This window comes from Passer domesticus, chromosome 4 (genome assembly GCF_036417665.1).
Source record: "Passer domesticus isolate bPasDom1 chromosome 4, bPasDom1.hap1, whole genome shotgun sequence".
NCBI lineage: Eukaryota > Metazoa > Chordata > Aves > Passeriformes > Passeridae > Passer > Passer domesticus.
In genome coordinates, this window is record NC_087477.1 from 1,629,430 (window position 1) to 1,655,320 (window position 25,891).

General features: G+C 50.6%; 1 protein-coding gene across 4 annotated transcripts; it reads right to left on the reverse strand.

The window, feature by feature from the left end:
- On the reverse strand, positions 1 to 14,557 carry LOC135298382 (hydrocephalus-inducing protein-like). 4 transcript variants are annotated; one of them, XM_064415959.1, is made up of 6 exons: positions 14,448 to 14,557; positions 7,442 to 7,558; positions 5,809 to 5,928; positions 3,685 to 3,804; positions 1,788 to 1,921; positions 1 to 195 (listed from the first exon to the last, which is right to left on the reverse strand). In XM_064415959.1, the coding sequence occupies exons 2-6, from the start codon at positions 7,511 to 7,513 to the stop codon at positions 150 to 152; spliced, it is 492 nt and encodes a 163-aa protein (XP_064272029.1). In that variant the 5' UTR covers positions 7,514 to 7,558; positions 14,448 to 14,557; the 3' UTR covers positions 1 to 149. The 4 variants fall into 4 exon arrangements, with proteins under 4 accessions (XP_064272029.1, XP_064272030.1, XP_064272027.1 ...); XM_064415960.1 differs by lacking the exon at positions 14,448 to 14,557 and adding an exon at positions 14,285 to 14,378; XM_064415957.1 differs by lacking the exon at positions 14,448 to 14,557 and adding an exon at positions 9,228 to 9,430.
- Between the last annotated feature and the right edge of the window lie 11,334 nt (positions 14,558 to 25,891).

A 25,891-nucleotide genomic window follows, 5' to 3' on the forward strand; every position in this document is an offset into this window, starting at 1 on the left:
GGTGCTCAGCTGGAAACGAGCTTCCAGGTTCCCAGAGTTGTGGAGCAGCAGAGTCTTCTGGCTGCTGCTCTTGACTGGACACCTGGAGAAGTCCAGCTGCTCAGGGAAGTCCAGGACAGCTCGGGCAGCAATGGCCCGAATTGGCACCACTATCCTTCCCCTTGTAGTGATGCAGGTGAGCTCGTGGGAATAATCCTGCAGGAAAAGAAACTGCCTCAGCACAGGGCATTTAGTGCCGTCCCCATGGCAGAAGAAAAACCATTTCCTATAACTCTTCAAGGGCATCAATTTACCTATCCCACCCTAAATGAACATTAAGCTCTACTAATATGTCACATTTTAGAGGCACTAGCGCACTTTGCAAAACCTGTCTCAGTGGCATTAAGCTCTTCTGTCACTTGGTCATCCAGAGAACTGCCCTAGGCCACCATCATTTTTACTCTAAATTTTAATGATGTTCAGTAATTCCTAAGTCCCTTCTAAGGAACATGGAGCTAGGGAACACAGGACATTCCTCTTTAGCTTTCTATATTCCCACTGTTTGAGAATAGGACAAAGTTAAACTGACTCAAAGCAGCAAAAAAAAAAAGATGAGAAAACAGCTGCACCCAAAGAGCTCCTGCACCTCTGGCTTGGTGTAGAAACATAGTTGGCTCAGAACTCCCCTCCAACTTTGCCTCTCCAACCAAGTCAGGAGGAGAACAGTGGTAACAGTGCTAACATTGCTTTCTAGCATGCTGTTGGAAAGAGCCTCTCTTTGTTTCCCTGCAAGGCTTCCTCCCTTCCATGCCATGTCCTCAACCCTTCTGTATGAACAAGCCCCCAGATCACAACACTGACCCCCCCAGATCCCAGCACTGAGATCAGACTTGCCAGGGCCTCAGCACTGCTGTTCAAACCTGCACACAAAAGCACCTTTGGCACGCAATGGGTGCCAGCTGACAGAGCAAGCACAGGGACAGGCATGAAGACAGAGGCACAGCAGCGTCACTGCCATGGGCTCTGGGCTCACAGCTCTGCCTGCAGCTTGGACCTGCCCTACACCAGCTCCTGCAGGCAGGTGTCCAAGTCCCCTGCAGCTCAGCAACCTCCTGCTGACCAAGGGCACCCAGCAAAAAAAAAACCTGGCAAAAACCTACTAAAAACTTGGCAAAATATTCAGAAAACCTGCCAAAAACCTTCTAAAAACCAACCAAAAACCTTCTAAAAACCCGCCAAAAACCTTCTACAAACCTGCCAAAAACCTTCTAAAAACCTGGCAACAGTGTGCCTGTGCCTGTGCCAGGCCGGGCTCACGGGCACAGCACATCCTCTGCCCTGGCCCTGCAGCTGCACCATGCTCACTTGCGCTCTGGCACAGCACAGCTGCAAGGCTGCAGAGCAGAGGCTGGGAAAAAGCACCGTCCTTGCTCCAGCCCAGGGGGAGGCAGGGAAGCTCTTGCCAGCCGGGAAGGAGGAAAGCTCTCTGACCTCTTTGTTCCTCATCATCATGAACCCCCTTCCGCTGTACCTAGAGATGGCCCAACATCTATCAACAGCCCTCTGTCATTTTCATCCTGTTCCCTGTGCATCTTCCCTTGGCAATGCTCAGGGATGTGCAGGGAGGGGAAGCAGAGCCTGTCAGGCCTGGCTGCAGTGCCTGGCAGCCCGTGCCAAGCTGGGACTGGCTGCAGGCTGCCTGCCCACGGCCTGGAGCCAAGCTCCCAGCATGGAATGGGCTGCACCCAGAGTGCAGGGAAAACAATGGCTTTGCAGAGAATTCTATGCTCGGGCTCCTCCAGGCTCACCTTGTTCTCCTAGGGGCTGAAGTGGATGCGCACGGGGCAGAGGTGCCTGCTGGCACCGTGTGGTACACACCCCTGGGGCACGCCAGCTGGAAATAAGGGCAGCTCTCCATGCACACCTTCACCAGCCGAGGAATCTGCAGCAAAGACATCAAATGATGATTTTGACACTTGTGCAAACAGGACGACAGGAGACCTGTCCCTGCCCTGCTGACATCCCTCCTTGACCCCTTTTCCAAAGCCCTTGCAGCTGAGCAGGTGCAGGCACATCATTCACAAGGGTCAGCTGGAGTCCCTTCTCTCTGGCTCCAGCATTTTGGCCAGGGCCAGCGGGGCAGGGCCTGGTGGCAAGGAAGGGCCAAGCAGGTCAGCACCAGCAGGATGGAGACAGAGCACCTGAACCAAGTCATCTGTACATTCAACAAGGCCAAAAAACCTGCTGGCTCCTGCCTGCACTCAGCCATGCAGTCATGTTCCAGAGGGGGAATGTGCTCCCTGAAAGCAAACCAGCACATTCTCCTGGGGGAAGGAAGAAATTCCCTTCTAGCAGATCACGTTTGGGTAGGCACATTCTGGGGATACAGTCATGCAGGCACACCAGCAAGAGAGGAGACCAAACACTGTGGCCTTACTGGGAATAAAAGCAAACCTGAAAAGCCAAAGGAACAACAAGACAATCCCTAAAACAAGGAGATGGCAAAGAGAATTTAAATGGGCAGTAAAGCAGCAAGGAAGAGTCATAAAACCATGAGAGCAATCATCTTGTCAAAAGTGACAGAAACACAGACAGGCTGTGCCTATGGACTGTGGGCTTCAAAGGCATTTTCTGCCTGGAGAAACATGACCAGCACTGACTGACACTGTGCTTCCAGTATGAAAAGCCAATCTTGGCTCTCCAGGGCTTCTTGCTGCCTGTGCAGGCAAGCTGGGCTGCTGGGCATTGCTGCCTGCAGCCACAGGCCAGGGTCTGCCCTCTGGCATTCACAGACACAGCAAACATGCATTTTCTAGCACACTGAGCACCAAAATAATCTCAACAAGTCTAAACCAGATGATTTGGACTCCCTCCTTTCTGTTCCCACCAGCCTACCCTTGGCACAAGGCTTATCTAAGAAAAAGTTGCCCTGACTGAAATTCCAATGGTCTCTGTTTTCCTCGTTACACTGGAACACAACTGCTGACATTTTTCAACTTTTCCCCTCTCAACTCTCTTGGGAAATTGCAAAACCATCACAATTTCTTCAAGTGAAGGTGGAAACCTCCAGGAGCACATGGCTTTGCATGTGCTGTGGCTCTCCAAAGGGAAAGCAGAGCACCGTGTTGCTCTTGGAAAAGCTGAGCAGAGCGGGATGAAGCTTAGCAGGAGCCTCAAGTGGCACCTAAAGGGCTCCCACTGCTTCTGCTACATCACTCTGATTCCAGGGCTGTTCCAGAACACGTTTCCTGCAGTGCCAATGCCCTTAATGAGAAGTGATTCCAGCATCAAGTGGAGCAGACTCAGCCCCTGAGCTCTGACTGTGAGCTGCACAAAGGGAGCCCAACAGGCTGAGAGCAGCAGAGATTCCTACCAGGAGCCAAGATTAACCAAGGAGACACAGGAGGTGCTATAGACTCAAGGCAAAGCTTGAGAGCAGGTCAGAACTGTACAGGCCTCAACATTCCTATCAATCCACAGCTTTCAAAAGAAGGAAACTCCTTTGGGATAGACACCATCAATGCATGGACAAAATCAGGGCACAATTCCCAGCACTCGAAGATTCCCATCATCTTGCAGAACAAGGGGCTGAGACATTTTCTCCTGCATGTGCTACAGCAGATAACTTGCTTTGCTGCCCACTCGGGCAATGACAGCACTCTCCTCTTCTAGCACAGGATTCAAGCTCCAGGTGCCAGCACTTACCTTGTCCTTATTCGTCACAGACAGCACCATTTCAGAGACCTCCCGAGCCACGAAGTTCTGAAACACCATCTCTGGTGGGGAAACCTGAAACAAGCTCTGTTTCGGGGCAGCTGACGGCAGCTGGAGAGGCGAGAGAGAGCAGGGACAGCTTCAGCTGCTGGGAGGAAGGCTCATGAAGGACAATCTTACACTGACCCCCAGTGAAGTGCAGACTCTGGGGGAGCACATCTGCCCAGGACACACTGGGCAAACAGTGGCTCACCCACCTCTGCTCTGAGCTGATCAAGAACTGCTTGGTCAGCTTCCAGCAGGTTCAAGCCAAGCTACTCTTTTGATTTCTCCAGCTTTCCTTCTCCACAATGCCAGGCAGCACTTTCCTTAAGCACAGCCCTGTGCCCCCTGAGGCACGGCCTGAGCACTCATGCAGTAAGTAAAACCCACAAATTTACATCAGACTCTAGGAGAAACAATTCTGGGATGTCCTTTACTCTGAGACAGGGAAACTGAGGCCCACACAACTGAAAATTTCTGTTTGGATCTAGAACTTAGGCCTCAGGATGACGAGAACAGTACCAGAGGAGGTGTCAGAGATGAGGTGACATTTGGATGAAGCCAAAAGGTTATGAAGTGAAAGGATGGAATTTGTTGGTTCTGTGTGTTGTTTGTGGGTTGGATTTGTTCAGGTTGGTTTGTTGGGTGTTGCTGTGAGCTGGCAGAGGGACGGGGTTGAAGACCTGACCAAAAGGAAGGAGGATGAGAGGGGAGGGGACACAAAAGTTGGTGGTCAGAGAGAAGGGAAGTTCCTGAGTGCCTCTCCAAGGGGAAAGGGGACAGGGACTGTCCCGGCCGGGTACAAAGGGGATACAAAGATTGCCATTTTGTTGGAGGCTGTGTTTGCTCCTCTCCAGGGGCAAGGAGACACACACGGCTCAAGTGAATTGTTACTAATAAACAGTTTTCTTTTGCTTTGATGATTTTTTCCTCTTTCTGTGCATTTAAAAGTTACTGCCTTTCTAACAGAGGTAAAGGCAAAAACAAAGTACAACAGAAGTCAGGAAAAGGACAAATTAGGTGAATGCTGAATGTGGATAAGGTTCAGTTATTTCCTCAGCAACTTGGGTAAAAGTGGAGTTGGTATCTCCTTTTCCCATGAGCTTTAACTGGGTGCTTTCTTGTCATTCTTGCTATCTTATTTAATGCCATTGTAGAGGCACGTCTGGAATGACACAACAGCAGCAAATGCTTCTGGAGCAGAGACACTGCTTGGAGAAGACTCTGCCCTGCTTTGTCTGCCTTCTGCAGCCACACTGCTGTCACTGCAGAGACACCAGCAGCTCTCCTGTGACTCCAGGGCAGACACAGCCTGCTGAAGGGAGTGCCTGCAGCACACTGTCCCTTACTTGTGCCCTTCCCTGGGGTGTTCCCAAGGCCCCTCTCCAGGCCAGTCCTGAACCAGTGTGTTCCATGTCTCTTGCTGCCAATTTCCTGCTCAACAGCCCACCTGGCTCACCTGCCCCTTTGGACTGTGCTTTCTACTGAGCCAGTCCTGCCACAAAAGCAGCTTGAAACACACCTCTAAGTAGGCACTGAGCACAGAAAGCACATCCACTCCCCTCTGCCCAGGGCTACTCCCCTGCACATCTGGCAGCCTGCAAAATCTAACACCCTGTCAGGGTCCAGCACATTGTTCCAACCCAAAGCAGGAATGCAATTGGTTCTGCTAAATCTGAAGGAATTCCTGCAGGTGCTTGGCCTTCCAAGGCCAACGCTGCCACTGTGCAGGGAATCCTGTGACCCCGAGCGTTTGATGGTGACCACACCAAAGCAAGAGGTGGCTCCTTCAGCAGGAGAATGGCACATGCCAATGTTGTGCCTTTGTGTCCCCAGCCTTCCCCCATTGTTTTAGCAATGGCAGCCACACTCCAGCACAGCCCAGCAGCTGCAGCAGAGGTTATCTGTGTTGGCTCAGTGCACATCAGGACTCCCAGTCCACCACTGCCAGCAGCTTGCAATGACAACAGCACCTGGACACTGAGGTGTTTTGCTGGAGGCAAGCCTGTCACAAGCACACACCCTCTTCAAACTTGCTATCAAACAGAAAGGAAAAGAGCAGGAAAAGGCTACCTTTGGACCATTCTTGCTCAGGTCTATCCATGGGCCAATTCTGGGCAGAATACTCCCCCCAGTGCTGGCCTCCTTCTTTGTGCTGAGAAACTTCTCCTGCTGGAACTTAGAGGGAAGCAGCTGAAAGGAAACAAACAAAAAAAAACCAAACAAAAAACCAAACCAAAAACAATAACAAAAACAAAAAACAGCAAGAAGTGTTGCCAGGATTTTTAGTGAAAAAGCATCTGCTAGGATTTTTCCTGTCCTGAGGAGCTGAGGGCCTCAGGAAAGAAATGTAAACAATGGCTATCTGCTGCTGTGGAATGCCGCGGGTGCATCTTCCATTGGTTCATGTAGATTGTTTTCAATCAGTGACCGATCACAGCCACCTGTGCCGGGGCTGTGAGAGTCACAGGATTTTTGTTATTCATTCCTATTCTATTCTTGTCTTTGTAGCCTTCTGATCTTCTTCTCTCTGTTCTTTTAGTATAGTTGTAATGTAGTATTTTAGTATAATATACAACATAATAAATCAGCCTTCTGATGAAAATGGAGTCAAGCCTCGTGTCCTCGTCCAAGGGGTTGCAGTTTAAGCAAGAAAGAAGCTCAGAAATGTGCTTGTTCAGAGGGGTTTATCTTGAGCAAGTGGTTCTGGTGAATTAATTTGCGATCACAGCCACTTGGGCAGTTCTGGAAGCCCTGGAAGTTACTTGCTGAAATACTTAGTACCAATCAATTAATAATACAGGGTGCAATACACACACTCCAACCACATGGCTGTGTCCCATTAGACTCTTTGTGATCTGATGTGACATGTTTGGGGATTTCTGCTCTTTGGCCATTTGTTTCCTCTTACGTTTCTCTGCATTGAGGCAATGCCCTTTTCAGAGAGTGGGAAGGAGCTCTCAGAACTGCCCCAAGTCCATCCCTGCACAACACTCATAACTCACAGCCAGGAGACAGCACTGCTGGCTGAGTCCAAGAGAAGCAAGAAAGAAAAGCTGTACCAAGAGGGAGGTGCACAGGAATGTGTCCAAGTTTTTCCTCTCTCTGTTAATGAGCATTTGTTTTCTCTGTCTGGGCTGACAGAGCCCTCCAGAGAAGAAAACACAGGGATCTCCTTGCCAGAGCCTCAGCACTGGGGCATCTTCAGCCCAGTGAGCTCCAGACATCAAGGGACCTTTGTGGCCCTGACTGCAGTGCTGCCTGCAGGGCTGGAGCTGTACCCACCCAGGAGCTCAGAGAGAACTGCTGCTTTGGGAGCTCTTCTGGCTGGGAGCAGCCGTGGCTCTCAAGGCTTTGGGCAGAGTTTGAGCTCTCCCCCCACATGCCCAGGTGCCCAAGGGCAGGTTGGTCACAGCAGCACAGGGCAGTGCCCAGCCTGACAGAAGGAATTCCAGTGGCAAAGGGCAGGCACAGAAGCACATGCTGAGGGCTTCAGCTGCACATTGGTTTCACTTGGCTCCCGTGGCACAGCCAGGCAAGGCGCTGGGCTGTCCCTGAAACATCACACAGTGTTCCCTACTGCACCAGGACAGCCCCCACCAACAGCAGCACGGCACAAAGAGCTGGGCAGGGGCTCTGCAGCTTCCCAGCGCTGCTGGACAACAGGGCACTTGCCAGCCTGAGCACAGCCCCACTGGCTACTCACAGTGCTAGGCTGCAGTCTTTCCCTCAGCAAAAGACGAGGTGTCGGTGTCTTTTTCGGGAATCCAGAAGCCATTCTGAAGGGAGGGTGTCACAGAGGAGCAACAAGGCCTCAGCAAAACTGGAAGGAGCAACAATGGAACTCTGAAAATCCAGAACCCAATTCGTGGCAGACTCAAGGCATACACTGCTGCTAAACATTTTATATCATTTGAAAGTAGCTAAGTGCTTGCTTGGCATAAGTAGCTAGTATTGTTAGGCCTCTAGTTGGACTTTATTTGGACTAGATGGCTCCCTTGTGCAATTCAAAAATGGATCTTGCTGAAATCTGGAGCTAAAAAGCTGAACATTAATAATACTTAGAACAGACAAAGCTGTAGCTTAAATATTACTTAAAACCAGCTTGAGTGGACCTCCTCTTCTTTAGGCTAAACAACCCCTGCTCTCTCAGCTGCTCCTCACTGGACTTGGGAGAGACTGCAATGTTATGGCTCATGGCTTAAATATTGCTACAAAGGACTTTTTTCCAATTGTGACAAAACTGTACAAAGAAGCTGAGAGCACCCAAGCCCACCCTTCCCTGAAAATGCCTCCTGACTGGAACTTGGGACTGGGAGTTAAGGCCCACATGGGAACTTGAGGCAAGATAAAGGTGACACTATTGCCCCATTAGCTCAGGTCTCGGGAGAAGTGAACAAGGCCAAGGGAGAAAAATAGATCCACACCATAGCCACAGCCAGCAGCTGTCCTGAAAATCAGCTCTGTCTGCCTTCAGGCTGGGCAAGTCACAGCCACAGACTCCTCTGCTGAGGCCAGGTTTGCACACACACCTCCCATCAACAGAGGGGCAGGAGGAAATTTTGGGTCTGTGGCACAACCTCTGGTAAGGGGCAGTGGACACCCATCCTCCCTCACACAAACTGGCTCAGCTCTACAACCCCCACCCCCAGAAGGCCACATCCAGGGGACATTCCCATCAGGGGCAGCTCAGGGGGTGTCATAGCCCATCAAAGACCCCCAAAGTGCCCCCAGAGCCATTTCTGAGGCCTTGCACCAGATGACTGCATGGCATGCAAAGTAACACAACAGATCCGAAAATCCACTGCCCAATTCGTGGCAGACTCAAAGGATATACTGGTGCTAACAATGTATATTATTTGAAAGTAGCAAAAGACAGAGCCCAACTTGCCCTTCCCCAGGGAGGTACCTGGGCTGTCCCACCTTGCCCAAATCCGCATTCATCCATTGGAGTCTTACATTTTGCGAAACCTCACCACAGAGAAGACCAGAAGAGGATTGAATGGGATGGGATGGGATCCATGGAATGGTGATCTTTTCTACTAAATCTGTCTCTGTCACTCTCTTTCATGCCCCCTTCCCATCAACCTCCGTCCCCCCCTCCTTTTTCTATTTCTTTCTCCCTCTCTCTTCCTCACATTTACTGTTACATAAAATCCAGACTATCCACTTTGGCAGATGGTCTCATTTTGCACCTTAATTCAGGGGCACCTCCTTAAACATTTTAATAACCAGATCATAACAACCCACTGAAATTTGAACAGAACTCACTCACCTATAAGTAGTTTAAATAAATACTACAGGAAAAACTCTATAAACTAGTGTACTTAGGAAATGTTGCATTTGTTCAGTGAGCAAAAAGCACCATCAGTAGACCATCTATTGTTCATCCCCTCAGCTGTACATGCCACCATCCTGTATCTCCCTGTGGCATTCTCTTTCAGAGCACAGATGGGACAAAACCAGAAAGTACAATTTGAGTCAATCTTTACCTTCAAAGGAAATTCAGGACTCCCTCGCAAAGACCAATGCTTTGCGAGTTCCGGAGTCCCTGGCACAAACCAATGTTCTGAGAGTTCCGGAGTCCCTCGCAAAAAGACCAATGCTTTGCGAGTTCAGGAGTCGCTCACAGAGACCAATTCTCTGCCAATTGACAGCAGTGGCTGACAGAAACCAATGCTGTGCCAACAACTGCCGTGGCAATGGCCAAGTGCAGCCGCCTAAAGGCGCCGAGGCTGCAAACGAGCAGCCAGGGCCGAGCTCTGGCGCTGAGGCCGCGGCGCCGGCACAGACGCTGAGGGCCCGGGCGCGGTTACCAGGCAACTGCGGCACCGAGCGCGGGGCCGGGCCGGGCCGCACGCATTGCCAAAGGACATTGGCACTGTCCCTGCTGACTTGACTCGTGTGTTTGCTGCAGAGCCTTTCTGTAGCCAGGAAAGTTTAAAATGTGCTGACAAAGGCACCTATGGCAGGTCTGTACACTAATCTTTGTACAGCACCAGGATTCTATCCTGGCTGGAGCCCCAGGAGGGGCTGAGGCAGCTGCAAAGGGGCTCAGCCTGGAGAAAAGGAGGCTCAGGGGGCCCTTCTGCCTCTGCACAACTCCCTGACAGGAGGGACAGCTGGGTTTCGGGCTGTGCTCCCAGGAAAAGGCACAGGAGCAGAGGGAACGGCCACAGGCTGGGCCAGGGCAGGCTCAGCGTGGATGCTCCCCATGCCCTGCCCACAGACACAGTGGCTGCCCTGACGCCAGGCTGGGGCTGGGCTGGATGGCCCCGCTCAGGGACACGCTGCCCGCAGGGGGCCTGGATTGTGCTGCCACAAGCACCAGCCCTGGCCTGCCCTGCACTTGCCTGGGGCCACAGCAGCCCTGCCAGCCCTGTCCCAGCCCCTGAGGCCCTGCTGTTAGCACAGCTGGGTTTAGTGCCAGCAGCAGAGTCCAGCTTGCTGCTTCCTTTCTTCCAGGACTGATGCCGATGATGGTCACCGATGTGACGCCTCTGTAAATATGTTTGAAACAGTAGAAGAATTCTGTAAATATGTTCTGCGGTTAGAAGTTCTCTGTAATTATGTTTCAAAGATTGTTAGTCCATAGGATCCCATGTAAATATGTTCTGTAGATTGTTATTGTTGTTGTTATAAGGATTGTTGTAATGAAAGATGTTCTGTAAATACTCGTGTTTGCCGATCTTTGGCAAATAAATACTGCTTCTTTTTAAAACCTCACTTCTCTTTGTCATTCCTTTGGGTACAGGCAGCATTTGCAGAGTTGGGATTTCCACTTGTTCCGGGATCCCGGGGCTGGAGCTCCCTGGGGCTGCTGCCACGGCCACCCCGCGCCTGGGGGTCCCTGTGCACAGGGGGTCCCACTGACACCACTGCTGCCGCTGGCCACTGCTGCTGCTCCTGGGCTGGGGCACAGCCGCGTCCCCAAGAGCTGAGCTGTTACCAGCACAGAGGGGGCTCTCACTGCACTGGCCCCTGCAGCCATGCCACCAAAGCAAGGCAGGAAACTTTCAGCCACCCTTCCTGCTGCAGCCACAGCCACTCCTGGCTCCAGAGCCGCCATCAGCCCACAGGGATGCAAAATCCACCTGCCCGCTCTCAAGGCCTTGACAGCCTTGGCAACTGTGGCACCTGCATCTGGGCTGCTGCAGGGGCTGATGTTTAAGGCTTGCAGCCTCCAAAGGCTCCGGGCTCTGCTTCCCACCCTGCTCTGCACTGCCCTGGCTCCGCATTGCTCAAGAGACAAAAGCCAAGCCAGGGCATCCTCACCCTGCCCAAATTCCTGAATTGACTGCAGTCCTTAGGACCTTCTCCACTTTCAAAGAACCTATTCCTTTGATCACTGATTCGGCAGATGTCTATGGCCTAGTGCAGCGGGCCGAAAATTCCATTTTCAAAGACATTTCTAACCCCAACTAGAGCATTTGCTTTCAGCATTCATTTCTCTTTTGTCCCACAGACAACACCCACGCTATATCATGCACACAAGGCCTCATACCACCCTTCCTGGGTTCATAGTAGGCAATGTTAGAGCAGATGCCCCAGCAAGGGTTGTCCAAACCTCCCCACAGAATGTTTTTGAACAGGCTAGGATCCGCCACCACTTCCACCATCAAAACATTCCTGCACCGCTCAGCATCTTTAAAATTACCCAAGATCAGGCAAGATCCATGGCAAACACCTGCCCAAATTGTCAGCAACATGCCTTTGCTTCTGTCAGAGCTGTACTCAATCCAAGAGGACTAAAGACTCTCCAGATCGGGCAATCACACATCACACACCAAGCCCCTTTTGGGAGACTAAAATACATCCCCGTCTCAATCCACACCGACAACGCTGCGGTTTCTGCCCCTGCCCATGCTGCTGAAAAATCAAAAGATGCTATAAAACGTTCCTTTTTAGCCTTTTCCACCTTCCCTGTTCCACAGGAAATTAAAACTGATCATGGTCCTGCTAATACCTCCCACTGATTCCAACCATTTTCTGACCAGTGGGCTACAAAACATGTCACAGCCATACCACACTCTGCCACAGGACAGTCCATAGTCCAGAGGGCCCACTCTTCCATCCAAAGGATCCTTGATCAACAGAGACAGGGAGTCCACATAGTATCTCCCATTGGAGGCCAAGGCCCTTGATGTGCTCAACTTTTTGAACAACTCCCCCAGTCATCAGGCATTTTATATTTAATTGGCAGCCCAATAAAAAGAAAAGCCACCTGTGCTGATCAAAGACCCTGAATCCAAACAAATTATGGACCCTTCCCCATTCATTACTTGGGAGGGAGGATATGCTTGTGTCTCTACAGCAGCAGGCCCAAGACGGATCCCAGCAAAAAACATAAAACCCTTCTGCCAATGGCCAGGCAAACACCAGAGCCACCATCAGAAAAACAGAACAAAAGAGCCTAAGAGAGACAGCAGCAGCCTGGAAAAGAAGAAGAAGGACAGAAGAAGATCTCCTAAGCAGTGTGGACCACACAGACCAACACCAAGAGAGCTCAGACACCACTAACTGCGATATACCGCTTAACAATTGGAAAACCTGTATTCTAGCCTTGATATTTGATTCTTCTAATAAGAAGACTTCAAACCCTTGCCTTACAGAAGAGAAAGTTTAGTGGGACCAGAATTTAAGGTTCACATTGCAATCTCCCTATCTCTATACTTTCAGGCCACCCAAGCCTCCACCCACTACGAAATTAGCTGAAGTCAAAGGATGCTGTCCTTTCTTGCCACTGCAGCAGGAACCTGGATGCTCCTCACTATGCCGCATGCCTTCGCATGGGTGGTTCCACAGCCAAGCCACAATTTCTTGCCCATGGCCACGCATGTCAACCTCTTCTCACATAGGGACTCAGTATACCAGAGCGGCCAGCTGCTCACAGATCAAATCAATAAGATCCAGACAAAAGGCAACAACGACTGGCTCACTGGACTGTTGAAAGACTGGGGCATGAAAGGCTGGCTTTCATCTTTACGTCCAACAATATGAAGTCTAATAAGTCTAAGTGCCGTGTTCTGCATTTTGGCCACAAAAATCCCCTACAGCGTTACAGGCTGGGGACAGTGTGGCTGGATAGTGTTCAGGCAGAAAGGGACCTGGGGGTGCTGGTTGACAGCCGATTGGATATGAGCCAGCAATGTGCCTTGGTGGCCAAGAAGGCCAACGGCATCCTGGCCTGCATTAGGACTTGTGTGAGCAGCAGGAGCAGGGAGGTCATTCTCCCCCTGTACTCGGCACTGGTGAGGCCACATCTTGAGTACTGTGTCCAGTTCTGGGCCCCTCAATTTAGGAAGGATATTGAGATACTTGAGCGTGTCCAGAGGAGAGCAACGAGGCTGGTGAGGGGCTTGGAAAACAAGCCCTACGAGGAACATTTGAGGGAGCTGGGGTTGTTTAGCCTGGAGAAGAGGAGGCTTAGAGGTGACCTTATTGCTCTCTACAACTTCCTGAAGGGAGGTTGTAGACAGGTGGGGGTCGGTCTCTTCCACCGGGCAGCAACTGACAGAACAAGGGGACACAGTCTCAAGCTACGTCAGGGAAGGTATAGGTTAGATATTAGGAAAAAAATTTTCACTGAAAGAATAATAAAGCACTGGAACTGTCTTCCCAGGGAGGTGGTGGAATCACCATCACTGGATGTGTTTAAAAAAAGACTGGACATGCCACTTGGTGCTATAGTCTAGTTGAGATGTTAGGGCATAGGTTGGACTTGATGATCTTAGGGGTCTCTTCCAAACTCATGATTCTGTGATTCTGTGATTTAGTCAAGACTGTTTTGTGGGCTTTGTTTCTTGTATTCATTGTCTTGGTTATTCTATCCAGTTTTGCTCAACGCTTGCAAAAGTCCATGGCAGAAGCCTTCATTCTTGAAAACAAAAAGGGGGCACTTGTGGAGGCCCAGGGGCCTCTCATTGCAACTGTGATACCTTAGGGCAAAGGGGACCAAGGTGAAACAGAGAAACCCCTCTGAATGCAAGGCTCTCACCCATGGCCACTTGCAGCCTCTTGCAATCTGCAGATTTTGTTGCTATCACCCACTTCAACTGCCATTTTTTCCTTGTATCTACTCTCCAGAGAATGTTCTCCTCTCTCTTCTCCCCTGCTGGTCCTGGCTTCACCCCTTCTCCCCCCCGAATGAAACCCTCAGACCCCAGCCTCATTTTCTCTCTGGCCCTGGACCCTCTTCATGGCAATGCACAGCGTTTGGAGTTCCACACAAAGACCCATCTCTGGCCTCATTCATCAGCACTTGAAGCAAGTGTGCTCCGGCCTCTGGGAGTGCAGCTCGCTCACACGGGCTCACTGTGGACACGCCGCAATCACACAGTCATTGAGTGCACCAGAGAACCTGGCCTCTAATAAAAGGCATGAATGCCACAAATCACCCAACCCAATGCCTTGCATGTCTCTACTTTTTCCTTCTCCTCTCATCTCTCATGTCACTTTCCCCATTTCCTCTCTCTGCCAGCTTGGCTTCTCTCTCTCCTGGCTGCAGCTTCAGCCACATGTGTGACACTGCAGGAACAGCCTGACCCACCGGGAAGTGGGAGAGGACTCTTTGTCAGCAACTGAAGTGACAGAACAAGGGGGAATGGGATGAAACTGCAAGAGCTGGAATCCATTCCATGATGGCAAGAAGTTCTTTCCTGTCAGGGTGCTTGTCCCTGACACAGGGACCAGCGCAGAGAGCCTGTGCATACCCCATGCCCACCAACATCCAAGGCCAGCTTGGACAGGGGCCGCAGCAACCTGCTGTGCTGCGAGGCTGCTCAGCTTGGAACCAGATGATCCTTAGGGTCCCTTCCAGGCCAAACCATTCAAGGATTTCATCATTCCACCATGCCCATCTCCCAGTGTGGAGCGGCCCTGAAACTTCTGTGACATCACAGCTCCCACAGCGTTCCAGGTGGAACGTCCAGCACCTGGAAACCACCACAGCAGACACTCTGCCTGCTGCCAGCGCTCAGTTGGCGCTCGCTCTGCGCTCTGCCCGTCAGCACTCAGCTGTTGCTGCTGCTGCCTGGCCTTTTCCTGCTGCCTGCTCTGGAGCACCAACCCCAGCAGGATGAGCACTGCTGCGCCAGTGGAGGTACTGTGCCATTCCAGGGAGGAGGCAGCCTGTTTGAGCAGGCTGCAGCCATGTGGGAATGGATGGTGTGGGACAGGAACCCCACTGTGACATTGTGCTGTCTCTTGCAGACTAACAGAGACACTGTGGTGGCGATGGAAGTGGACATGGTGCTGAATGAGGAAGAGATGATGGAGGTGGACGTGGAAGACCAGGTTGAGGAGATGGAAGTTGATGAGGAGGATGACATCGAGGCGATGGAAGTGGATGAGAAGGATGAGGAGGAGCCCATGGTCCTAGGATGAAGATGGAGCCCCACAAGTAAGACAGGCAGATGCTCCCCATGCCCTGCCCACAGACACAGTGGCTGCCCTGACGCCAGGCTGGGGCTGGGCTGGATGGCCCCGCTCAGGGACACGCTGCCCGCAGGGGGCCTGGATTGTGCTGCCACAAGCACCAGCCCTGGCCTGCCCTGCACTTGCCTGGGGCCACACCAGCCCTGCCAGCCCTGTCCCAGCTCTTGGGGCCCAGCTGGGCCCAGTGCTGGCAGCTGACTCCAGCTTTGCTTCTTTCTTCCTTCCAGGACTGATGCAGATGATGGCTGTAGATATTTCGGCGGTGTATATATGTTTGAAAAGTTAGGATATTTTTGTAAATATGTTCTTAGGTTAGTAGTTCTTTGTAAATATGTTTTGAAGATTGTTACTCCATAGGATCCCATGGAAATATGTGCAGTAGATTGTTGTTGTTGTTCTTATGAGGACTGTTGTAATGAAATGTGTTCTGTAAATCCTCGTGTTTGCCGATGTTCAGCAAATAAATAATGATTCTTTATAAAACTTCACTTCTCTTTCTCATTCCTTTGGGCACTGTCAGAACCCCGGACCTCCCCCTGACCATCCTAAATGATTCCAGCCCCAGCCAGGGGGCTTTAAATCCCTGGCAGGGGGTTCAGAGACCCTGGCATGTAGCCAAAGACCCCTGGGCCTTTGAATTTAACCCATAAAGCATGTTACCACCTTTATGTCAAGAATTAAAAGTCACAACAATTTAGATAGTCTAGTAATAGTAATCACAAAGTGAACGGAAAACATTTAGAGCACTGTACACAGAGGTTTTGAACCTTGTACGAAAGAGTTTGGTATTATCTACATAGATAGAAAAATTTGGGTGTACCCAGTCCTTCCTCTTTCTTCTCGCTAGCATCCATATGAAAGACGATATTACCATTCACATATTGGTTTCAAGTAGAAAGTCACTATCTAACTTAAGTAATAGGTATTAAAACATTCTTGTAAACATAGTATAGGCAGGTTTTAATATAAAAGATAACACCAACCCAAGAGGCAAAAAGAGTACCTTAAGCTGACCTGCTGAACAAACCTCAGCAGGCCAGCAAAAAAATGTTTTAGACAAAATATAAAAATCAACCTTAAGAGAGTGAAGCACATACTTCTCAACTCTTCCTTCGACAGCTAAGTTAGAGAAAAAGAGACTTCTAACGTACCTCGAAATCCCCTCAACCAAAGAAAACCCAAGAGGCACAGGCAGCGTTTGCACAGTTGGGATTTCCACTTGTTCCGGGATCCCGGGGCTGGAGCTCCCTGGGGCTGCTGCCACGGCCACCCCGCGGCTGGGGCTCCCTGTGCACAGGGGGTCCCACTGACACCACTGCTGCCGCTGGCCACTGCTGCTGCTCCTGGGCTGGGGCACAGCCGCGTCCCCAAGAGCTGAGCTCTCACCAGCACAGAGGGGGCTCTCACTGCACTGGCCCCTGCAGCCATGCCACCAAAGCAAGGCAGGAAACTTTCAGCCACCCTTCCTGCTGCAGCCACAGCCACTCCTGGCTCCAGAGCCGCCATCAGCCCACAGGGATGCAAAATCCACCTGCCCGCTCTCAAGGCCTTGACAGCCTTGGCAACTGTGGCACCTGCATCTGGGCTGCTGCAGGGGCTGATGTTTAAGGCTTGCAGCCTCCAAAGGCTCCGGGCTCTGCTTCCCAGCCTGCTCTGCACTGCCCTGGCTCCGCATTGCTCAAGAGACAAAAGCCAAGCCAGGGCATCCTCACCCTGCCCAAATTGCTGAATTGACTGCAGTCCTTAGGACCTTCTCCACTTTCAAAGAACCTCTTCATTTGATCACTGATTCGGCAGATGTCTATGACCTAGTGCAGCGGGCCGAAAATTCCATTTTCAAAGACATTTCTAACCCCTACTAGAGCATTTGCTTTCCCCTTTCATTTCTCTTTTGTCCCACAGACAACACCCACGCTATATCATGCACACAAGGTCTTATACCACCCTTCCTGCATTTATAGTAGGCAATGCTAGAGCAGATGCCTCAGCAATGCTTCTCCAAACCTCCCCACGGAATGTTTCTGACCAGGCTAGGATCCGCCACCACTTCTACCATCAAAACATTCCTGCACCGCTCAGCATCTTTAAAATTACCCAAGATCAGGCAAGATTCATGGCAAACACCTGCCCAAATTGTCAGCAACATGCCTTTGCTTCTGTCAGAGCTGTACTCAATCCAAGAGGACTAAAGACTCTCCAGATCGGGCAATCACACATCACACACCAAGCCCCTTTCGGGAGACTAAAATACATCCCCGTCTCAATCCACACCGACAACGCTGCGGTTTCTGCCCCTGCCCATGCTGCTGAAAAATCAAAAGATGCTATAAAACGTTCCTTTTTAGCCTTTTCCACCTCCCCTGTTCCACAGGAAATTAAAACTGATCATGGTCCTGCTTATACCTCCCACTGATTCCAACCATTTTCTGACCAGTGGGCTACAAAACATGTCACAGCCATACCACACTCTGCCACAGGACAGTCCATCGTCCAGAGGGCCCACTCTTCCATCCAAAGGATCCTTGATCAACAGAGACAGGGAGTCCACATAGTATCTCCCATTGAGAGCCTGGCCAAGGCCCTTGATGTGCTCAACTTTTTGAACAACTCCCCCAGTCATCAGGCATTTTATATTTAATTGGCAGCCCAATAAAAAGAAAAGCCACCTGTGTTGATCAAAGACCCTGAATCCAAAGAAATTATGGGCCCTTTCCCATTCATTACTTGGGAGGGAGGATATGCTTGTGTCTCTACAGCAGCAGGCCCAAGACGCATCCCAGCAAAAAACATAAAACTCTTCTGCCAATGGCCAGGCAAACACCACAGCCACCATCAGAAAAACAGAACAAAAGCCTAAGAGAGACAGCAGCAGCCTGCAAAAGAAGAAGAAGGACAGAAGAAGATCTCCTAAGCAGTGTGGACCACACACACCAACACCAAGAGAGCTCAGACACCACTAACTGCGATATCCCGCTTAACAATTGGAAAAACTGTATTCTAGCCTTGATATTTGATTCTTCTAATAAGAAGACTTCAAACCCTTGCCTTACAGAAGAGAAAGTTTAGTGGGACCAGAATTTAAGGTTCACATTGCAATCTCCCTATCTCTATACTTTCAGGCCACCCAAGCCTCCTCCCACTACGAAATTAGCTGAAGTCAAAGGATGCTGTCCTTTCTTGCCACTGCAGCAGGAACCTGGATGCTCCTCACTATGCCGCATGCCTTCGCATGGGTGGTTCCACAGCCAAGCCACAATTTCTTGCCCATGGCCACGCATGTCAACCTCTTCTCACATAGGGACTCAGTATACCAGAGCGGCCAGCTGCTCACAGATCAAATCAATAAGATCCAGACAAAAGGCAACAACGACTGGCTCACTGGACTGTTGAAAGACTGGGGCATGAAAGGCTGGCTTTCATCTTTACGTCCAACAATATGAAGTCTAATAAGTCTAAGTGCCGTGTTCTGCATTTTGGCCACAAAAATCCCCTACAGCGTTACAGGCTGGGGACAGTGTGGCTGGATAGTGTTCAGGCAGAAAGGGACCTGGGGGTGCTGGTTGACAGCCGATTGGATATGAGCCAGCAATGTGCCTTGGTGGCCAAGAAGGCCAACGGCATCCTGGCCTGCATTAGGACTTGTGTGAGCAGCAGGAGCAGGGAGGTCATGCCCTGTACTCGGCACTGGTGAGGCCACATCTTGAGTACTGTGTCCAGTTCTGGGCCCCTCAATTTAGGAAGGATATTGAGATACTTGAGCGTGTCCAGAGGAGAGCAACGAGGCTGGTGAGGGGCTTGGAAAACAAGCCCTACGAGGAACATTTGAGGGAGCTGGGGTTGTTTAGCCTGGAGAAGAGGAGGCTTAGAGGTGACCTTATTGCTCTCTACAACTTCCTGAAGGGAGGTTGTAGACAGGTGGGGGTCGGTCTCTTCCACCGGGCAGCAACTGACAGAACAAGGGGACACAGTCTCAAGCTACGTCAGGGAAGGTATAGGTTAGATATTAGGAAAAAAATTTTCACTGAAAGAATAATAAAGCACTGGAACTGTCTTCCCAGGGAGGTGGTGGAATCACCATCACTGGATGTGTTTAAAAAAAGACTGGACATGCCACTTGGTGCTATAGTCTAGTTGAGATGTTAGGGCATAGGTTGGACTTGATGATCTTAGGGGTCTCTTCCAAACTCATGATTCTGTGATTCTGTGATTTAGTCAAGACTGTTTTGTGGGCTTTGTTTCTTGTATTCATTGTCTTGGTTATTCTATCCAGTTTTGCTCAACGCTTGCAAAAGTCCATGGCAGAAGCCTTCATTCTTGAAAACAAAAAGGGGGCACTTGTGGAGGCCCAGGGGCCTCTCATTGCAACTGTGATACCTTAGGGCAAAGGGGACCAAGGTGAAACAGAGAAACCCCTCTGAATGCAAGGCTCTCACCCATGGCCACTTGCAGCCTCTTGCAATCTGCAGATTTTGTTGCTATCACCCACTTCAACTGCCATTTTTTCCTTGTATCTACTCTCCAGAGAATGTTCTCCTCTCTCTTCTCCCCTGCTGGTCCTGGCTTCACCCCTTCTCCCCCCCGAATGAAACCCTCAGACCCCAGCCTCATTTTCTCTCTGGCCCTGGACCCTCTTCATGGCAATGCACAGCGTTTGGAGTTCCACACAAAGACCCATCTCTGGCCTCATTCATCAGCACTTGAAGCAAGTGTGCTCCGGCCTCTGGGAGTGCAGCTCGCTCACACGGGCTCACTGTGGACACGCCGCAATCACACAGTCATTGAGTGCACCAGAGAACCTGGCCTCTAATAAAAGGCATGAATGCCACAAATCACCCAACCCAATGCCTTGCATGTCTCTACTTTTTCCTTCTCCTCTCATCTCTCATGTCACTTTCCCCATTTCCTCTCTCTGCCAGCTTGGCTTCTCTCTCTCCTGGCTGCAGCTTCAGCCACATGTGTGACACTGCAGGAACAGCCTGACCCACCGGGAAGTGGGAGAGGACTCTTTGTCAGCAACTGAAGTGACAGAACAAGGGGGAATGGGATGAAACTGCAAGAGCTGGAATCCATTCCATGATGGCAAGAAGTTCTTTCCTGTCAGGGTGCTTGTCCCTGACACAGGGACCAGCGCAGAGAGCCTGTGCATACCCCATGCCCACCAACATCCAAGGCCAGCTTGGACAGGGGCCGCAGCAACCTGCTGTGCTGCGAGGCTGCTCAGCTTGGAACCAGATGATCCTTAGGGTCCCTTCCAGGCCAAACCATTCAAGGATTTCATCATTCCACCATGCCCATCTCCCAGTGTGGAGCGGCCCTGAAACTTCTGTGACATCACAGCTCCCACAGCGTTCCAGGTGGAACGTCCAGCACCTGGAAACCACCACAGCAGACACTCTGCCTGCTGCCAGCGCTCAGTTGGCGCTCGCTCTGCGCTCTGCCCGTCAGCACTCAGCTGTTGCTGCTGCTGCCTGGCCTTTTCCTGCTGCCTGCTCTGGAGCACCAACCCCAGCAGGATGAGCACTGCTGCGCCAGTGGAGGTACTGTGCCATTCCAGGGAGGAGGCAGCCTGTTTGAGCAGGCTGCAGCCATGTGGGAATGGATGGTGTGGGACAGGAACCCCACTGTGACATTGTGCTGTCTCTTGCAGACTAACAGAGACACTGTGGTGGCGATGGAAGTGGACATGGTGCTGAATGAGGAAGAGATGATGGAGGTGGACGTGGAAGACCAGGTTGAGGAGATGGAAGTTGATGAGGAGGATGACATCGAGGCGATGGAAGTGGATGAGAAGGATGAGGAGGAGCCCATGGTCCTAGGATGAAGATGGAGCCCCACAAGTAAGACAGGCAGATGCTCCCCATGCCCTGCCCACAGACACAGTGGCTGCCCTGACGCCAGGCTGGGGCTGGGCTGGATGGCCCCGCTCAGGGACACGCTGCCCGCAGGGGGCCTGGATTGTGCTGCCACAAGCACCAGCCCTGGCCTGCCCTGCACTTGCCTGGGGCCACACCAGCCCTGCCAGCCCTGTCCCAGCTCTTGGGGCCCAGCTGGGCCCAGTGCTGGCAGCTGACTCCAGCTTTGCTTCTTTCTTCCTTCCAGGACTGATGCAGATGATGGCTGTAGATATTTCGGCGGTGTATATATGTTTGAAAAGTTAGGATATTTTTGTAAATATGTTCTTAGGTTAGTAGTTCTTTGTAAATATGTTTTGAAGATTGTTACTCCATAGGATCCCATGGAAATATGTGCAGTAGATTGTTGTTGTTGTTCTTATGAGGACTGTTGTAATGAAATGTGTTCTGTAAATCCTCGTGTTTGCCGATGTTCAGCAAATAAATAATGATTCTTTATAAAACTTCACTTCTCTTTCTCATTCCTTTGGGCACTGTCAGAACCCCGGACCTCCCCCTGACCATCCTAAATGATTCCAGCCCCAGCCAGGGGGCTTTAAATCCCTGGCAGGGGGTTCAGAGACCCTGGCATGTAGCCAAAGACCCCTGGGCCTTTGAATTTAACCCATAAAGCATGTTACCACCTTTATGTCAAGAATTAAAAGTCACAACAATTTAGATAGTCTAGTAATAGTAATCACAAAGTGAACGGAAAACATTTAGAGCACTGTACACAGAGGTTTTGAACCTTGTACGAAAGAGTTTGGTATTATCTACATAGATAGAAAAATTTGGGTGTACCCAGTCCTTCCTCTTTCTTCTCGCTAGCATCCATATGAAAGACGATATTACCATTCACATATTGGTTTCAAGTAGAAAGTCACTATCTAACTTAAGTAATAGGTATTAAAACATTCTTGTAAACATAGTATAGGCAGGTTTTAATATAAAAGATAACACCAACCCAAGAGGCAAAAAGAGTACCTTAAGCTGACCTGCTGAACAAACCTCAGCAGGCCAGCAAAAAAATGTTTTAGACAAAATATAAAAATCAACCTTAAGAGAGTGAAGCACATACTTCTCAACTCTTCCTTCGACAGCTAAGTTAGAGAAAAAGAGACTTCTAACGTACCTCGAAATCCCCTCAACCAAAGAAAACCCAAGAGGCACAGGCAGCGTTTGCACAGTTGGGATTTCCACTTGTTCCGGGATCCCGGGGCTGGAGCTCCCTGGGGCTGCTGCCACGGCCACCCCGCGGCTGGGGCTCCCTGTGCACTGCTGCCGCTGGCCACTGCTGCTGCTCCTGGGCTGGGGCACAGCCGCGTCCCCAAGAGCTGAGCTCTCACCAGCACAGAGGGGGCTCTCACTGCACTGGCCCCTGCAGCCATGCCACCAAAGCAAGGCAGGAAACTTTCAGCCACCCTTCCTGCTGCAGCCACAGCCACTCCTGGCTCCAGAGCCGCCATCAGCCCACAGGGATGCAAAATCCACCTGCCCGCTCTCAAGGCCTTGACAGCCTTGGCAACTGTGGCACCTGCATCTGGGCTGCTGCAGGGGCTGATGTTTAAGGCTTGCAGCCTCCAAAGGCTCCGGGCTCTGCTTCCCACCCTGCTCTGCACTGCCCTGGCTCCGCATTGCTCAAGAGACAAAAGCCAAGCCAGGGCATCCTCACCCTGCCCAAATTGCTGAATTGACTGCAGTCCTTAGGACCTTCTCCACTTTCAAAGAACCTCTTCATTTGATCACTGATTCGGCAGATGTCTATGACCTAGTGCAGCGGGCCGAAAATTCCATTTTCAAAGACATTTCTAACCCCTACTAGAGCATTTGCTTTCCCCTTTCATTTCTCTTTTGTCCCACAGACAACACCCACGCTATATCATGCACACAAGGTCTTATACCACCCTTCCTGCATTTATAGTAGGCAATGCTAGAGCAGATGCCTCAGCAATGCTTCTCCAAACCTCCCCACGGAATGTTTCTGACCAGGCTAGGATCCGCCACCACTTCTACCATCAAAACATTCCTGCACCGCTCAGCATCTTTAAAATTACCCAAGATCAGGCAAGATTCATGGCAAACACCTGCCCAAATTGTCAGCAACATGCCTTTGCTTCTGTCAGAGCTGTACTCAATCCAAGAGGACTAAAGACTCTCCAGATCGGGCAATCACACATCACACACCAAGCCCCTTTCGGGAGACTAAAATACATCCCCGTCTCAATCCACACTGACAACGCTGCGCTTTCTGCCCCTGCCCATGCTGGTGAAAAATCAAAAGATGCTATAAAACGTTCCTTTTTAGCCTTTTCCACCTCCCCTGTTCCACAGGAAATTAAAACTGATCATGGTCCTGCTTATACCTCCCACTGATTCCAACCATTTTCTGACCAGTGGGCTACAAAACATGTCACAGCCATACCACACTCTGCCACAGGACAGTCCATCGTCCAGAGGGCCCACTCTTCCATCCAAAGGATCCTTGATCAACAGAGACAGGGAGTCCACATAGTATCTCCCATTGAGAGCCTGGCCAAGGCCCTTGATGTGCTCAACTTTTTGAACAACTCCCCCAGTCATCAGGCATTTTATATTTAATTGGCAGCCCAATAAAAAGAAAAGCCACCTGTGTTGATCAAAGACCCTGAATCCAAACAAATTATGGGCCCTTTCCCATTCATTACTTGGGAGGGAGGATATGCTTGTGTCTCTACAGCAGCAGGCCCAAGACGCATCCCAGCAAAAAACATAAAACTCTTCTGCCAATGGCCAGGCAAACACCACAGCCACCATCAGAAAAACAGAACAAAAGCCTAAGAGAGACAGCAGCAGCCTGCAAAAGAAGAAGAAGGACAGAAGAAGATCTCCTAAGCAGTGTGGACCACACACACCAACACCAAGAGAGCTCAGACACCACTAACTGCGATATCCCGCTTAACAATTGGAAAAACTGTATTCTAGCCTTGATATTTGATTCTTCTAATAAGCTGACTTCAAAAACTTGCCTTACAGAAGAGAAAGTTTAGTGGGACCAGAATTTAAGGTTCACATTGCAATCTCCCTATCTCTTTACTTTCAGGCCACCCAAGCCTCCACCCACTACTAAATTAGCTAAAGTCAAAGGATGCTGTCCTTTGTTGCCACTGCAGCAGGAAGCTGGATGCTCCTCACTATGCCGCATGCCTTCGCATGGGTGGTTCCACAGCCAAGCCACAATTTCTTGCCCATGGCCATGCATGTCAACCTCTTCTCACATAGGGACTCAGTATACCAGAGCGGCCAGCTGCTCACAGATCAAATCAATAAGATCCAGACAAAAGGCAACAACGACTGGCTCACTGGACTGTTGAAAGACTGGGGCATGAAAGGCTGGCTTTCATCTTTACGTCCAACAATATGAAGTCTAATAAGTCTAAGTGCCGTGTTCTGCATTTTGGCCACAAAAATCCCCTACAGCGTTACAGGCTGGGGACGGTGTGGCTGGATAGTGTTCAGGCAGAAAGGGACCTGGGGGTGCTGGTTGACAGCCGATTGGATATGAGCCAGCAATGTGCCTTGGTGGCCAAGAAGGCCAACGGCATCCTGGCCTGCATTAGGACCTGTGTGAGCAGCAGGAGCAGGGAGGTCGTTCTCCCCCTGTACTCGGCACTGGTGAGGCCACATCTTGAGTACTGTGTCCAGTTCTGGGCCCCTCAATTTAGGAAGGATATTGAGATACTTGAGCGTGTCCAGAGGAGAGCAACGAGGCTGGTGAGGGGCTTGGAAAACAAGCCCTACGAGGAACATTTGAGGGAGCTGGGGTTGTTTAGCCTGGAGAAGAGGAGGCTTAGAGGTGACCTTATTGCTCTCTACAACTTCCTGAAGGGAGGTTGTAGACAGGTGGGGGTCGGTCTCTTCCACCGGGCAGCAACTGACAGAACAAGGGGACACAGTCTCAAGCTACGTCAGGGAAGGTATAGGTTAGATATTAGGAAAAAAATTTTCACTGAAAGAATAATAAAGCACTGGAACTGTCTTCCCAGGGAGGTGGTGGAATCACCATCACTGGATGTGTTTAAAAAAAGACTGGACATGCCACTTGGTGCTATAGTCTAGTTGAGATGTTAGGGCATAGGTTGGACTTGATGATCTTAGGGGTCTCTTCCAAACTCATGATTCTGTGATTCTGTGATTTAGTCAAGACTGTTTTGTGGGCTTTGTTTCTTGTATTCATTGTCTTGGTTATTCTATCCAGTTTTGCTCAACGCTTGCAAAAGTCCATGGCAGAAGCCTTCATTCTTGAAAACAAAAAGGGGGCACTTGTGGAGGCCCAGGGGCCTCTCATTGCAACTGTGATACCTTAGGGCAAAGGGGACCAAGGTGAAACAGAGAAACCCCTCTGAATGCAAGGCTCTCACCCATGGCCACTTGCAGCCTCTTGCAATCCGCAGGTTTTGTTGCTATCACCCACTTCAACTGCCATTTTTTCCTTAGATCTACTCTCCAGAGAATGTTCTCCTCTCTCTTCTCCCCTGCTGGTCCTGGCTTCACCCCTTCTCCCCCCCGAATGAAACCCTCAGACCCCAGCCTCATTTTCTCTCTGGCCCTGGACCCTCTTCATGGCAATGCACAGCGTTTGGAGTTCCACACAAAGACCCATCTCTGGCCTCATTCATCAGCACTTGAAGCAAGTGTGCTCCGGCCTCTGGGAGTGCAGCTCGCTCACACGGGCTCACTGTGGACACGCCGCAATCACACAGTCATTGAGTGCACCAGAGAACCTGGCCTCTAATAAAAGGCATGAATGCCACAAATCACCCAACCCAATGCCTTGCATGTCTCTACTTTTT

What these genes read in the sequence shown, in the direction of transcription:
- LOC135298382 (XM_064415959.1), bottom strand. Translation starts at nt 7,513, where the DNA reads ATGGCTTCTGGATTCCCGAAAAAGACACCGACACCTCGTCTTTTGCTG. An exon ending in AAAGACTGCAGCCTAGCACT is followed by an intron (nt 5,929 to 7,441) that starts GTGAGTAGCCAG and finishes GTTTCCTTTCAG; the next exon opens with CTGCTTCCCTCTAAGTTCCA. An exon ending in CTGTGACGAATAAGGACAAG is followed by an intron (nt 1,922 to 3,684) that starts GTAAGTGCTGGC and finishes TCTTTGCTGCAG; the next exon opens with ATTCCTCGGCTGGTGAAGGT.